Source organism: Zophobas morio, unplaced genomic scaffold (genome assembly GCF_036711695.1).
Source record: "Zophobas morio isolate AGI-343-1 ecotype UQ-CSIRO unplaced genomic scaffold, CSIRO_AGI_Zmor_V1 ptg000568l, whole genome shotgun sequence".
Taxonomy (NCBI): domain Eukaryota; kingdom Metazoa; phylum Arthropoda; class Insecta; order Coleoptera; family Tenebrionidae; genus Zophobas; species Zophobas morio.
In genome coordinates this window covers 38,935-55,240 of record NW_026972671.1, presented here as the reverse complement: position 1 = coordinate 55,240, position 16,306 = coordinate 38,935, and the positions used below count along the sequence as shown (strand labels likewise).

Here is a 16,306-nt window from a genome sequence, read left to right as displayed (position 1 = left end):
ATGACATTCATATATTTCTTTATGTTTTATATACGAATCATGACCTCATATACAATAATATATCTCACAAACGACCTTTAATTCATTTTTTATCGTGATTTTCGCGGTGGCCTTCTGTTAGAATACTTCTAAATTATCGGTGAGTAGGTTAACAGAAAAAACGTAAATAGTTGTGCTGCGCCATCCACATATACAGTTGACGTAGTCACTATTAGTAGCTTAACCTGAAACCACATGAGGTAAGCCCTAATATACAGCTGGCATAAGCAGTGATATAACGAAAGCATTAACACTGGATAACACTGCACATGAGCTTATATATTATATTTAAAATAAGCTTTAGAAAAATTCACTTAATGAAAGATTAAAGCAACTAAAGCTTAGAAACAGCTTGACATAAATTTTCGCACATTTACGTGAATAACGCTTTAGCGATAGAACATTGTATTTTAATCTGCTTCTTGTCGTGGCGGAGGAAATTCTATAGAAGAATATAACGCACAAAAAAAATCAGTACTTCATATAATAACTAGGAGAAAAATTTTCAGGAGTGCGCTCAAGGTGGCCTTTTGCACGATTTTTAAACTTCGTCATTTTTTATCTTCTGTCTACTTCCAATGAGATGGATGTATAACTTTTGCGTTACCCATGTCAAAGTTATGATTCGCCCAGCAGGTAACTATGGCCATCATTGTAGCATTTTAAGCATAGCATAACCTTTTAATTTATGGTTACTGTACCTAGCCCGATTTTAAAAATCTTAAATGATATATAATAGTATACAGGTAAACAACACTATTTAGCTCCTCGTCCATTTCCCCGATAAGCTAGACCAATCGAACAAAGAACCAACACTAGCACGATTCAAGTTCGCTTAATTAGTTAGTTTAAAGGTAAAGTATTTGTTTTATGTTAAAAAGTTACTTACAACCTCGAGGTAGTCAAGTATACACTGCATGGAAGCGAGGATTGCTTTTTGTCCCTAGGTTAATGTCGTAAAGTTAGCTAGTTGGACACTGGCTAACAGATGGAATAGTGCTGTTATGGAACTGTTTGATCGGATTTGGTTCAGAACGACCTAGTATTAGTTACTATATTTCCTCTTTCTTGCCCTCTAATGAAAAGAAGTAGTGAAATCTTAAAGCAACTAATAAACTTTGATAGAGATTCCTGTAGGCTAGATCGGCCACATATATATATATATTCTGGTAAATTACATCATTTAGTTCCTCTTCGAACCATACAGTTAGTTAGACCAATCGAATGACCAGGAACCTAATAGTCACTTAAAACCGTGATTTTTACTTGGGTAACGTAAGTTACGTCATTTCTAAATGATTGAACAGCAATAGCCAGAAACTCCTCGGCAGGGGTGTAATAATTTTATAAAAAACAAAAAACTCAATTGTTTAATTGTAATGGGTGCACACAATTTACTTAGTTGGCGTAAAATGCAGCCATACGATTAACTGCTGTTAGAAATTTAAATATGAAGGTTTTCTCCTGGAACCCGATCGAGGTAACAACTCCGAATATTGTCACCAGTGTTATTCTAAACCCTTTACTTCAGTAATCTCACGATTCAACTGTAGTGCCTTATTTCTATATAATAAATAGAAGGTAGGACTAGAACTCTTTACTGATTACTTCGCACTACACCCAAAGATTTTAATATCTAAGTTATTTTATAAGGGTTACTGATTATTTTCAAAGATACAAAAGTGAGTGATGGACTCTTAAGATATTTTAAGTATAAATAAACGCCAAAAATCAAAAGAGTTTTTCTTATAATAATTATAAAACAAGATAGTTCTATATACATCTCCCTAAAATATTAATTTAGTTACTATATTATACCTTACTTTCAAAAAAAATGGCTTAACTGACTTTCCTTTTCTTAGTTAATACAATACTAACAACTGACGAAGCGAATTTTATAACGTGGTTATGAAGCTGCACGAAGTAAGTTGGTCCTGATAGAGGCACTAGTGACAACTGCTAATGTTAGAGTTTCTTTCAGCTATGGAAAAGGCACTTCTCTTTGGGTTGCATTCTAGCCAAAAATTTTTATAGTTATAATAAATTCTGTAACTTTTTATAGCTCGTTCCTGACTTCTCAATCAAGCTAGTAATAACTTTGTGAAGATTTTATTTTTTTTTACTTCTAAGAAAGTAATAGACTACTCAGAGAGTAAACGATTATCGGACTGAAATTGTAGTTTAGATATTTTTCCTTTATCATCGCTTTGATTGTGCCCACGACTTTTAGAAATTTTAAGCTTTCGTGCCTTCCTTTTACATTTTTTTATAATTGCATAAATTATTATTATTATAAGTAGTATAGCTATACAAATAGACAGCGTTATTAACACAGCTGCATAGATATATTCTTTGGGTACATAACCTTTTGGGATAGTACTGAACTTTTTTAAATCTATTATAAATATTACTTAGAACTAAAATATCTACCGAAAACATTAAATTTTACCTTTTGTAAAGTTGGTGGGGTTAACAGACGTATTTTCAAAGTTTTCTTTGTTTTTATAAATTATAACAGGCAGGTCTAAAACTTCTGTATAGGTGTAGTATTCGGTTTTAGGTAAACTAGCTTCTCGGGGAAAACAGTTACTCCAGCGGTCAAGTTTATATTTTACTTGCATTTTATAACTAGAAACTTCTGAACAAAGTGTAATCCGGTCCTTTTTTATGGAGTATTCGATAGCGAATATGGCTTTATCTTGATTATAAAAGCTTTGGTACTGTTTGCAATCATTGAACTCTAGACACTCTTCACTAACAGCAAAATCAAAAACTTCTGAAAATTGCCCGATGAGATCCACGCAATTTCTCAACCCTATAGCAAGGCCCAATCGGTGGGCCTCTCGTGCTAACCAAGTATTAAATCTTATTTGATGAAGTTTAAGTTCTCTTTGGCTGAAACCTTTAACACAATTATAGTAATAACAGTCTACATAATCTGCATCAATTCCTTGGCAGCCTTTTTCTTTCAAGGATTTCCATAAGGGTTTTATATAGCTAGTCACCTCATTAAACTTTGTAATGTCCAACCAGTTGCTTTCATTCCTAGCAGAGACGGGATTACCCATTAGGCCTTCTTGTAAAAGCCCCTGCTTTCCTAAGCCAGGGGGCAAACGGAGCAGGCCTGCTTCTACGTAGCAGAGGACGACATGCCCTTTGGACTTGAGATCGCTAATATAACCTTTTGATCGACTCATCCCATCTAGAATAGTTACTTTACTTCCTGAAGCACTCTCATTAAATAGATCACTAGACCAGGTTATGTTACTTCTAAGACGAACAATCCGATTTAATATATTATCTTCTTCACGTGTGCTGTCTAGGAGAAAATAAATTAAGTTTTTAACGCTTAAAATACTTAGCATTGAAAGGTAAGAAAACCTGCCACATCTGCATTTTCTTTTATATTACAGTTTTTTCCTGGAACTTTGGAATTATCAGGTTTCAAATAGTGCGTATCAGGTAAAGGAATACTAGCTGTTTTTTATAAAAGGCAATTAATATTTATTAAAAAAAGTTGTTATTATAAAATTTTTAATTACCATTAAAACAATTTTTATATTCACCGTTATTGCTAAACTTGGTAGCAATTTTTAGATTAATTGACTTATTGCAGATTTCCTCTTTCTCTTAAGAGTGTATAAGTAAAGAATTTTAAATTGTATACACGAGTAAGAATTTAAGTCACCTTCGGCATACTCAACTCCGAAAACTGCTTTATTAGCAGCAGTAAACTGTTCAAAAGGTTTACAATTCCCATTTGTGATACAAGCTTCAACTATAGCGAAGTCGTAATAAACATGAAGCTCATTAACTAACCTTCCACAATTTTTTAATCCTATGGCCATCCTATACATATAAAGAAACATAGATTTTTCTTTCGTTGGTAAGTGTTTTCACTATAAAAGTAATCAACGAAACGGGACGAATAAGAGAAAAACTCTTATTAGATTAACGAATAAAGTTACCTTAAGCGATGAGCTTCATTAGTTTGCCAGATATTATAAGCAATTTGATAAGGAAGAAGATCAGCCTCGTTTCTTTCTTAAAAAATTAGTGTAAAGTTGCTGCTATCTCCTAAATTTTATATTATACCGGCAACACATAAATTTTCATAGCAGTCTACTTTGTCTGCTTCGATGCCATCGCAACCTTAGAAGATGAAATTATGATATGTAACATACATTAAATAGTCTGTCGTACTATTTTACTTACCTTTCTCTTTAGACAAAGCCCATCTTTCTTTCATCAATTCTTTCAAGTCCTCTAACATAGTAATATCGAGCCAAAACTCATTTTGATTACCGCTCTTGAAACATAAAAAATATAATGGTTCTAATAAACAAAAAAAGTATAATTTTCCACATACCACATTCCCCCCCACAATTTTACTGTTTACATACTTATGATAGTCAGGATCCCATTTTTTTAAAGTTCCTGCAGAGAGCGAGCATATAACAATGTGACCAGCCTCCTTACAGAAGCATTTTATTCAATATTTTTTTTAAAAAATTAATTTTTAACTCACTGAAGACATAGTAATAGGAAACGTACTTTAAAACTTTTAATACTTTCTTCTGAAGTGTTAAAAGCATCCACTAGTACCATTTTCATTCCCATTGTAAAATCTTCTTTGTCTGCACCCCATGCATTATTTGCCCAACCCATCATTGTATGTAAGAGAACTTGGCTACTGTAAGCATAAAAAGGTAAGAATAAAAATATTAAAGTTAAATAAAATAAAGGTTTCAAGGTTATCATCATCATCTATCTAAGCAACTTCCAAGCTTAGCTTTTAAATTTCAAATTTGTAAGTTGTCATGTTTTGATCTAAGGATTGGAGGATCTATTCTAAAGATATGAAGTATTTCCTTTTTAATATTTCCAAAAGATACCCCACCCCCTCTTCCTTTTAATACGAAGTGTGCCTCAGAAAAAGGAGTTATTTACTAAAAAAATATAATCAGACCTTCTTTAGTGTTGAATTTAGAAAAAATTATCTAGTTTGCTCTTAAATAAATTTTATGGAAGCTTTAACCAAAATTATGTAAAATAAAGGTTTAAATGTTTAGTAGTCTAAGTTAAACATCTAATTAAAAGATAATGACTTACTTTTAATAAAATTCTTTCAGCTAAAAGATATCAATTCCTAAATTTAAATTCCCGTAAACTGCCATGTATATTTTGATTAAATATATTTTCATAAATGAAAGGACTCTTTCAGATGAAAGTTAATTCTTAGTAAGACCATATTTTTGCTAAAGCAAGAAAATACTTTAATTTTTGTTACCTTGCATAAACTGGAACGGCTTTACATTATTTTTCAACCGCATACAGTTCTGAAGGGAACCAAAACACATTTTTTACTGAGAGGATATATTTTTTAAAGTTGTGGATGGATTGTTCTCGTTAATTTTCTCAATTTAAAGGAAGAAGTAAATTTTGTAATACACAATTTTCTTAAAAGTTATTCAAAGTCATACAAGATTAAGTTTTCATTATAAGTACAGCTGAAATTATTGTTAACTTCAGGTAAAGCAGTTGGGCGCCTATAAATTACTGTGATGAGGAATTATTATTTACTCTAAGTATTTTATCTTCTTTTCAATATGAATATTAAAATTTTCAAGGTTTTTTGTAAACTGAAACCCTTTCGCATCCAAAAGTGAGGCCTAAATTGAAATTTTATAATATAAATTAAAAGCACTTTACGATAAAAATTCATTTTTTTAAGGAAAAAAAATTATCGTTGTAAGACTCTTTTTTTCTGTTTAAACAACTCCAAAGAAGTATATTTTAATTGTAGGTCTTAATATGTTTAATGAATATATTTAACACTTAATTAAGTACTGGAATTTGTTATACTACTTATTACATGTGTGTTGTGTAACTTTTTCAAAAATTTTAATTGCACCCGTTGCAGCTTGCTTTCGTTCTGTTACGATCATAAGACCGTGTTAAGTTATAAAGAAAGCGTCTAGATATAAAGTTTTTAATAACTAATAGAACAAATAGTAAATATATGAACAATAATGTGAAATATTAAATTAAGATACAACTTAGTTAAACCTATGCAAAGGGAGAAAACATGTTAGAGTGGAGGGGTTTTGAAGGGGTAAAGGATATAATTTAGATAACTCAGTGCCAGGCGCTTAGTTGCAAACAAGGTATCAGATATCGACTTAGGTATTTTGTATAATAAAACCTTAAGTAATTGTTTTACTGCGAGAAGCAAACATATTATTGTGTGGCTAAGTGCGAGCTAATTCATCGCAGCCTCCATCCCTCATACTAGTAGTTTTCAAGTTCACCCAAAGTACTGGTTTTTCAGTAAAGTTCTTTACATTTTATTAAATATAAGCTAAGTTATGTATCGTAAATAGAGTTATATAAAGTGTGCAGTGTAAGCTTCTTGAATTTGCTCCGGAAATAAAACGACTGGTCTTTGACGCTTGTTTTTATGTGAATAAAAAACTAGACAATAATTAAGGGGGAAACTACTTAATACTCTGGTGGCTATTGCCTTAACTTGACAAAATTATTATAAAGATATTGGGGGCTTTTTTTATTTATTTATAAAAATGACAGTTTACATAAGAGGTCACAAATCCTTAACTGCTTAATCTCTCTTCCCCTCGTATTGCAGGGTTGGTGGTCTTTTTAACCACTAAGAGAAAAAAAAATAAAAACAAAGAAAAGTCGCGGAGGGTATCCTATGAACAGTAAGACGATTTCCTTATCGGACCGTTCATTTTATACTGACTTGCGTTTTTAAATATTTCACAAGATTTTGACTACGTGTGTCGGCCATTTGTATTTAGTATACCAACTGGGATTGTACTTAGCACTTCAACCAGCAATTTATCGGTTTGGAAGCCTTTCCTTAAATAGCGCTCATAATTAAGGGGGACTACTAATTTAGTTATCCTTGTGACTTCATAGGGAAAAGCACCAATTACAGTACCGTTCTGCCTTGGAGTCTCGTTAGCGACTTGTTTTATTTGCTGAATCCTTTTAAAATAAAATAGGCTTTTCTTCCCATGGGAATTCATGACTTATAGACGTAGAATATTTCACATTGGGACTTATCGTAATACATATCAATCCGGTACTTAATAACACTAATATACTAAAAATTTATTTAACACTTTTACACTATATGCTTTCGAGTATTAATTTATAATAGTTTTTTTTTGGCTGTAGACTATGATAATTTGGTTTTACACAATCAATATAATGGGAGAGTGGATTTGAGCGAATTAGTAAAGTTACCTTAATTATGTCTAAATTTTCATATCTTCTACATAATAAATATAGTTCTGGAGTAGTATCTCCCGAAGAAGCATCCACAATTGAAGAATTTTTACAATCTGATAAGTTGGAAAGAAAAGTATATTTTGAAAAGGTAATATAGCATATTTTTTTTTTAGTGTATCCTCTTGTATTAACATTAAGCTGATATTGTATATTTTTATGTTTTTGCGGTGATAAGATTTTTTTTTGTGGTTATTTTTTTAAAAACTAACTGAAGTTTACTGAGGCTATAGCTAAAAACTAACCTTATACGCTAAAGTGCTTTGCTTTTCTATAATTTTATAACAAATGATAGAAAAGCTCTTGAAAACAATGTTTTTTTCGTACAATAGCTCTTTGAATATCTTATTAACTTTCATTGCTGTCGAATTACTTATACACAGTTTGTTTGTTATAAGTGCAGATTGATAATTTCAAGGAACTTCTGCTTCGCTTTTCTAAACACATTACTGAACAACCAAACTTACTAAGAACTGTGCTTTTGGTAGTTTCTGAAGCCCTTTACGGTTTGAGTATATTTCGTAAGATTATAGGACGCATTTTAAACTGTGACTGATTTAGTAGAAAGTAAAGAAAACTGTTTAGAAACTTTGCAGTTGTGTCCTTATCAAAAGTTTGTGGTATATTTAATAGTAAACTTCTCTTTTGATGCGTCTTTGGTGGCCGCTTCGTTGCGGGTTCTTCGCGGGATGGTGCAAATCGGTTCGTTGGAAAACTATTATAGCATTTAATTTTTATAGAAGTTCTTTATTTTTTGACGTTAATGATTGACTGGTATTAGGAATTGAACTAGAGCCCTCTTTGTGCCGAAAAGTATTTGTTTTGTTGACATCCAAACTTGATTTATATGAGGAAGCTTCAGTGGACGTACTCTTATGCTTTCCTTAGTTATTCGAACTTTACTATTTATTTTAATTTTTGCGCTTTTACAATTTTGCATCCAGTTTTGTGAATTTTTAAGTCAATTTTTTTCCTTATAACTTTAATAATAATAATAATAAATGCCTTGAGGATGTTCTGCTTTGCCTTATGACGCTACTCCAAGTAGATTCTTACAGAGTCTTGTTTTACAATTATTCTGGTTCAGTAGAAAGGTTTTCTTATATGTTCTTATACTTTTTAACAAAGTGGTGGTAAAATAAATTTGCCTTTATAGCCTTTTCGGTGTGCTGCTTACACGGACGAGCAACTTTCAGATTCAGTATCAAACTCTTTTTTGTCTTTGGGTGCTCACATTCAATAAACTAATCGCATCTTCGATTGTTCGGTTTGAGTTTCTGTTTTTATTATTATTAACTAATATTATTTGTTTTACATGAACCTAAAAAGACGGTATCCCATCATCCGCACAGTTACGCCCATCTTACTAAGAACGAGCAAAGAAAAAGTTGTGAGGATCTCTTTGTCCACGCTTTTGGTGCTTTTTTTGTAGTAGGAAACTCGTTCTTGTATACTAACTTAGTTCACTGACCGAAAGTTGATAAATTTTTTCTTGTTTTAGAACTTGTTGGTGGATCCTGAAACAAAAAAAGTCAACGGGGGGATTATGATAACAAATAACTTGAAGGCTTTACTTCAAAGTTTGAAGGTTTTTTTTTTCTATAACTGTCCTAGAAGGGGTGCTACGCTGATTTTTACTACAGGAAAAAAAATGGAAAGACACCGACATCCCGCGTTACTTGGAGGAGCTTCTCAACCATCTCGAAGATCTCGTGCGTGTTTGTTTCTTGCTTCTACCTTAGTAATATTCTAACAGACAAAAGGTTCAAGAGATGAGCTCTTGGGATTACTACTGTGCTGAAGTGAAAAGCGGTAGACCGCAGCCGTGTTGTGCGCAACTCTTATAAAGCTCTTCGTTTGAACTTCCAGGAGAGCTTTCCTGGAGCGCCGTTCATAAATCCGAAGAGTTCTGGCTCGAAAGCGCCGTAAACTTCAATAACAACGACTACGAGGTGGTTAGGTGCGCTCGCTTTCTGGCGTTAGTAAATAAAATTTGGAAGTTTTATGTCTGCTTTAGACGATTGCACCAACTTTTGGCTTCTTCCAATCCGACTGTCGTGGCTGTGGCTGCTCACGATCTGGGTCAGTACGCCCTGCACTGCTCTTGTGGGAAAAGGTTTTTTCTTCTTGCCTTTGATATTCGAGATTATCAACTTGTTTCTGGTCTAATAATAGCGTCATTGAAAAAATCGGTGGCAAGGAAACTATAATTACTCTATTGGAACACGAGCACCCGCTCGTCCGCCACGAAGCTCTCTTGGCCTTAAAAAAATTGATAGCCTTTAATTGGTTTCTAATTGTGTATTATATCTTAAGCCTTAAAGTAATTTTCTTTCTCTTAAGGCCAAGTCTCGATCCCGTACACGATTTCAAAAGATGACTCCGTGCCTACTATACACATTAAACTTATTACTGTTAGTTTTTACAAACGTTACTTGTAATTGGTTTCTTTCGTAATTCAAGCTGCGGGAAATTTCTTTGAGAAAAGTTTACCAAGCTAAGCTATTTAATAAAGCGCAAACAGTTGAAAACTCTCTACATCAGTAAGATTTTAACGGTCGGCAGTCATCTCTCTCAAGCTTACCTTACAATTGTTGATTTTCCTCTCACGCCAAAAGGTTTACACCCAACCTTTCAGGCCAGCAATTCATCTATTAAAATATTAGGTTTTTACGCAAATTACTTAGTTTGTTAGTAAGTTAAATAAATATTGGGCGAAAACTCATTAGACGGCCAGTAATATATGGAGTTCTTTTATCTAATACTGCTTATTTTCCCCGATTTAAAGAAATCTTACAGATGAACGCTAACGAGCTATACTATACATTTCCCCTTATAAATCTAAATGCTTGTGAATCATTTAAGAGGAAAGCTTTAAAGAAAACACAACCCCTCTTCGAGATTACATACGCTAAAAGAGGTGTAAGACCCTTTTTTGAACACTTTACGGCGTTTATCCAGCATTAATACCTTATAGTCACTATATATGCCGTTTTAACCCGGTCAAGATGCATAAAAGTGATTAGGTTCTTATTACCCTTAACAATCCTATATTATTTAAGCTTTCCTATTTTTTTTTAATATACATATTAAGCCTAAAATACCATTTTTTTAATTATACTTATTCTTATTTTTTCCTCTTACTCAACCCACAGTCTACATCGCTTAGATTAGCTAGAATGATAAGCTATAGAAAGTTTTTAAGCTAAAATCTGTCCTTTAAAGTTGTAAGGGAAAATAAGTAAAAAGGCTATTTTAACCTCTTTCAAACCTGAACTTTTTTCTATTGCCTGTTTAATTGCCTTTTCTGGTCTACTATCACTAGACGGAAGTACTTAACGAATTTCCGCCTTGGATAAGTGATTTTTAATTAAAAACTTATAAACCAATCGGATTTTTAACCGAAAACGCTATACAACCCTATTGACAACAAGAACCTTTCTGGAAACAGGAATTATTCCACTTATAATTGTTCATGGATAACATTGTTGGCCGCATTTGGTTTTTCTATTGTGTGAAAGAAACGTCTCCATTTATTCATCTAAAAATATTCGTAATGGCATTAGATAACTAATGCCCTCTGATGATTTCCGACTGGCCACAAAATTATTATTAGAAGGAAATACCCGGACTTGACGGTAGCGCAGCTAAGAAAGTTTTCCGTAATCAAGGATTTCTTTTCCCACTATAGGTTGTTCGATCAAAAGCTATCGAAAAGGAATATAGTACATAAATGAATGAAGCCTAGGGCATATGCTAGGCCCATAGCAGTTATTTTCTTAAAACATGCAAATATATCAATCGCCTTCAACACCGTCCTATTTGTGTTCCCTCGTGAATAAAGATAATTTGGGTTAAGAAGTAATTAAATATTTGAGAAACGAATTTATGACTTTCGAACAGCAGCTTAAAACTGTAAGAGAAAATAATCAAATCAGCAGTATCTAGATATCGAAAAAGTGGGCATAATAGCGTTATATTTATATTAGTAAAGTGCGGTTTTTTCTCCCCTATCTTCTCTAATAAGCCAGAGATCTGCTCGAGTTTTTATTTTTGTTACCGTTTTGTGTTTAATCCTTAAACTCTACTAAAGAAAGCCTAGGCCTTAACGCTGAGTTTGTCAAGCAGCCCTCCTTTGCTAAATACTTAAAAAAAATTGACCAGTTAATACTTTTCTTTTACATATCAGTCACCTTTTTACCTCGTAAAATTTTGTATAATTGAATTTTTATTACTTAAAAACTTTATCTTTAACTCTTTACCCACCTTTTCATGTTAGTTCAATTTGCTATATTATCCTTTTCGTAATAAAGGTACCAACAAAGAATCCTATGAAAAGATAATATTGTAAAGCGTTAATATGAATTGATAGAGATTGACACTAAGTTATAAAATCACTTAAAAAAAAAATTCAAAAAGTTGTAATGACAAAAATTATTGAGTTGGGCGCGATCGATAACCTCAGAGTTCCATTTTATTGCTAATACATACTATCAAGTATACTTTACGCTCATAGTAAAAATATTAATTCGTCGTAGGATGTCTGAACACACCCTTCCTTGGCAACAAGTACGTTCGATTCTTCTTTAAAAAGAAGTTGCTATAGTATAAAAATTAATTGGTTTTTAGGGGTAAAAGCACATCTTATTTTAAAATATAAAATATCAAATAGTAATAATTTTAAAAGTAATTTAAGATCAGAAGAAATTTAGAACGCAAAGTGGAAAAGATAATTATGGATAGTTTAGTCCATTGTAAAAAAAAAAATCGGTTAAAAAATGTATCGATCAGTTTCATTTATGTAAACTTAAACAAAGCATTTTTCATCAGCAGACCAAGCAGGCAAAGAGCTGGAGGGGCTTTTTAAAAAAGACTTAACTTCACGCACTCCACGACTGTCCTCTGTTTTTTCCGGAATTATCAAACCTCGTATAAATACCGTCTTACAGCAATTCTCGCGGTTAAGTTTTGTCGTTCCTTATCCCTCCCTTGGCTTCCACTCTTCCGTTCTGCTGGCTTACTTTCCGCGTCCACTGTCTCACCCCTGATATGTAACTAATTTTGTATAGGAAATAATATATATGTTGGTGTGATGGTTTTTCTTTGGAATTACCGTTTGACTTTCTACTTTTAATGTGAAAACAACGCGGCTGCTGATCACTTTTTTATTTTTACGTCCTATTATTCTAAGTTTATTTTGCTCGGTTTTAAATAATGTTATTGCTATCTTTTTTTTAGTTTTTAACCTTGAAGAGAGCGAGGTAGTGAACAGCTGGCTTAAGTCTTGTTACTTTCTTAAAAATATTGTAAGTAATTGCTTATATATGTTACAAGTAACCTTAATAAAGCTATTTTTTAACAAAGCGAGTAAAAACTATTTTGCTTCCTCAACAATTAGCAGCAGTTATTGTCTATTTACCCTTTTTTCTCATTTAAGTTTTGTTATGCTTCTGGTAACGTCAAAAACCTGCAAGCTTTGACTATATTATGTTACTAACTTTTTTGAGCTTTTTATAGTTTTTTTAATGATGAAAGCAACTTTTTAATATGCAAGATCTGAAAGCTTTTATACTTAAAAAGTGAGTAAGAAAGAACCTTCTTGCATCTGCGAAAAACTAGCAGCAGTTGCAGTCTGATTTATACATCCTTGATTAACATTTTTATGAATCTTTGTAAATCAGAAAAATAATTTGTTAAACCTTAGAAGATGTAAAGGTTAGAAGATATAAAGTCCTGTCTGATTGCCTTTTGCCGCTCTGCTTGTTTTATTACTGCTCAGCGAGGTAAAGTTATTTACTCTAAATTTTTTTAGCTGGATTGTTTTTATATGCTTGGCTTCGCCTAGCATAATAGTAAAAGTAAAACTATAACTTTTATTGTTCTTTACTATTAAATGTTAGTGGGAAAGTCCTTTTGCACTGTATTATTATGAAGTAAAGTTATTTAGTTACTTTGAGTTTCTCTAAAGAATGAGATTAAAATACTTTAGAATTTTACTGTTCGGGGTTTCATTGAAGTGATAAAATTTGCTTGAATATATAAGTATAGTATCTATAAGGAATAGGGATAAACTGAAGAATGTGAAATCGTCGACCTTAAAGAAAAATTACATTAAGAGAGTAGAACTGCTCTGAAATATATTATAGCTATTGAATAGCTTATAGCCCCTTATATAAAAATTTAATTGCTGTTTATCTCACAACGCATCTGTTGTCTATAACAATTATTACTTACATATAAAGATGTGCTCTTTCCGTGGAAACTATGTTCAAAGCTTACAGGAGCAACGGAAGTATTTTTACTCTGAGGAGTGATCTATATGCTTCCAATAAATATCCCCTTTTAAAGTTTACTCTCAAAAAGCTTGTAAGGATACTCGTTACCAGGCACTATCAATACTTTTTTTTTAAAACCTGATTTTAAGAATAAATAAAAGCTGCAAAGCCGCCCCACTGGTATATTAGCATTTTAATTTTTTATCTGTCTAGCACTAAAAGTGCTGTTGGGGTCAAGGGCAAAACTTAAGCGTAAAACCCAAGAATAAGCGAATTAGGGATACTCGTTTTAATAGTAGGTTTCATGCTGAATCTACCGGGAGTGGATTTGTCAAGTTTACTAAAGTTATGATAGTCTACTTTAATTGTTTTCTTTAGTTCAACGTGCTTTTGCTCTACTCAACGGTATATGCCATTGAAAGGAAATGCAATAACTTTAGTTTGCTCGATACCGGCTAATCATTCGAGTATGTGTTTCGCGGTCTGTTTTTGATAAGAATAAGCTTGATTCCTGCTCTTTCAGAATGTAACAGTTACAAAGGGTTTAAAAATCCTATTAGATGGCATATAATTAAAACCAGTACTTAATCTACTCCAGTACTTAAAGCCGTTTCTTTAGAACCGGTGTATTGTTAGAAAGTAACTATACAAATAATTGATTGAAAAATTTGAGGTGGTTTGTTTGTAAGGGTGTGGCTCACGAGTGCGGTTGGTTTATCTTTGGATCGCTTATATCTCATCTCTCCCGCTCGGTAAACTTGTAAATTTTGTCCGCCGCTCTTTCTCCTTAAGTCTAGTTTAGCCGACTATCAAACTTTTTGAAACCTTTTACAATGGTGCAGCTACTGCACTTTCTCTGCGGTTGCTAATTTTTTGTACAAACTTTTCAGAATAGTTTCGGGTAGTTACCTTTTGCATTTAACGAAATATTATTATGCTGTAGGTATTGGCCTAGTCCTCCTTTCTTTAACACTATTATTTAAACATTGAACCTATGCCGTGTACCATAAAACAAAATAGACTAAAGGTTATCGCTATAACCTTTATGCGACTACCAGTGGTTCAAGGCTCATTTCCACCACTGAAGGGTTGAACGCTCAACTTTATCTGCTAAGCAGTCGAGTAGTAACGGCGAAGATATAGGGACAAGTAAAGGAAATGAACATTCTTTTTCCTTTTTATTTTAGTGGGTCGTCACCCTTAAAGTCTTACTGTGAGTAGTAATAAGCTTTCTATAGTTTAATAAACATAGATATTAATTTGTGTTTATGTTTAATACTTTTTACTATACTTTTGTTAACATTTGCCGCAATGAATTTAACGTGCTCTATTTAAGTTGTCGGTCATCATTGTAATGCTCAGGTACTTTCCAGCAGCGTAAGGTAGCGCACCACTTATTTTGCGTTCGGGGTTCTTCTTGCCGAAGCTATTTGGCAAGTGTAGTTGTGCGTTTTTTCTCGTTAACCGGAAGGATGCCGTATCATTAGCAGAGAAGTGTGGGTTGGGAGTTTCTACAAGACAATACCAAATATAAAGTGAATTTTGGTGCAAGTCTAAAGAAGCCGAACTTATTTGTGCAAATTTTAATTTGCTTCCGCACGCATTTTAAAAGTTGCATGCCTTAAAGAAGTTGTTAATAGTTCTGCTTAACTCATGCGGATATTTTTTTCTTTGCAAAATTACACTCAAGCATTTTGAACAAAGGTTTATTATAATCTAATCCCAATAAACTTAAAATCAGACCCACTGTTACTTTATTACCAAGTCCATTAGTATTTATTTTTAAGTCGTTAAATGGATTATCTATAAACTTATATGTAATAATCCTTACCAATATATATTATTAATTTGCCATGGCATACGGTTGAAATTAAGAAAAACTTAAGATATAGACAAAACACTCTTCGAGTCTCACGTATTCTTTTCTTTGATAAGCAAACGGTGTACTAATCCTACATAAAACTACTTACACGCTGGGTAAAGAATTAACGAAGAAATTAGAAGTATATAAAAACTACGTTATTCGGTTTTGTAAGGTTGGTAAATTGTTGGTATTCCTCGTATAACAGCGGACGCAACAATCCGTTCAGCAAGTTCCTAGAACTAAAAAAAAGCATACCGAGTACTTATAGTTCCAGCTGACCTCACGATCTCTGTTACATTTTTAGCTTAGCTTTTATTCGTTTTCTTCACATATAACTAGATTTACTTTAATAAGTATTTTAGTAGCTTAAAATACTACGGATAACCATGAGGGGAACATAAAAATACCTGCTCAGTTTTTTTATTAAACCTCTGTAACTATAACTATAACTTTGTCACTGTTTATCTATTCTTCCGTTCCTTTACTTGAAGACGCTGTAGCTTCATTCATAAACGATTACATCCTTTAAAACTTGTTAGACTTTTAAAATTCAAACACATTCTCTCTTCTCATATTAAGAAACTTATTAGTAACAGATTAGACAAGGAAGAGCTTATAGTCTAAGTTTGTCTATAACAAAATTAGTATTGTGATCTGACACAAACTTAGCGGGTTTTAAAACAGTCTCTGGGACATGAAACTTTGATTATCAAGCACAGACGATAAATCCAAAAGTTATTTACTTAAAGCTCTCCAAAAGATAACTTTAAACCCCTTATTACAAAAGGGACATATAAAAGTAACTTTTATTTAA

The 16,306-nt window shown here is 32.6% G+C and overlaps 1 protein-coding gene and 1 long non-coding RNA gene across 2 annotated transcripts; both read left to right on the top strand.

The window, feature by feature from the left end:
- Positions 1-7,090: 7,090 nt before the first annotated feature.
- On the top strand, positions 7,091-9,868 carry LOC135121341 (V-type proton ATPase subunit H-like). The gene is made up of 16 exons (XM_064045659.1): positions 7,091-7,147; positions 7,243-7,306; positions 7,357-7,444; positions 7,757-7,859; positions 7,918-8,055; positions 8,135-8,220; positions 8,365-8,447; positions 8,510-8,620; positions 8,683-8,770; positions 8,855-8,941; positions 8,997-9,065; positions 9,117-9,165; positions 9,223-9,313; positions 9,371-9,469; positions 9,529-9,642; positions 9,697-9,868. The coding sequence occupies exons 5-16, from the start codon at positions 8,043-8,045 to the stop codon at positions 9,731-9,733; spliced, it is 927 nt and encodes a 308-aa protein (XP_063901729.1). The 5' UTR covers positions 7,091-7,147; positions 7,243-7,306; positions 7,357-7,444; positions 7,757-7,859; positions 7,918-8,042; the 3' UTR covers positions 9,734-9,868.
- Positions 9,869-12,329: 2,461 nt separating this feature from the next.
- Positions 12,330-13,784, top strand: LOC135121363 (uncharacterized). The gene is made up of 4 exons (XR_010278943.1): positions 12,330-12,404; positions 12,592-12,659; positions 13,058-13,136; positions 13,596-13,784. It is a non-coding gene; the product is annotated as an uncharacterized LOC135121363 (long non-coding RNA).
- The last annotated feature ends 2,522 nt before the right edge of the window (positions 13,785-16,306 follow it).

What these genes read in the sequence shown, in the direction of transcription:
- LOC135121341 (XM_064045659.1), top strand. An exon ending in CTTTACTTCAAAGTTTGAAG is followed by an intron (nt 8,942 to 8,996) that starts GTTTTTTTTTTC and finishes TTTTTACTACAG; the next exon opens with GAAAAAAAATGGAAAGACAC. An exon ending in CACTGCTCTTGTGGGAAAAG is followed by an intron (nt 9,470 to 9,528) that starts GTTTTTTCTTCT and finishes GTCTAATAATAG; the next exon opens with CGTCATTGAAAAAATCGGTG.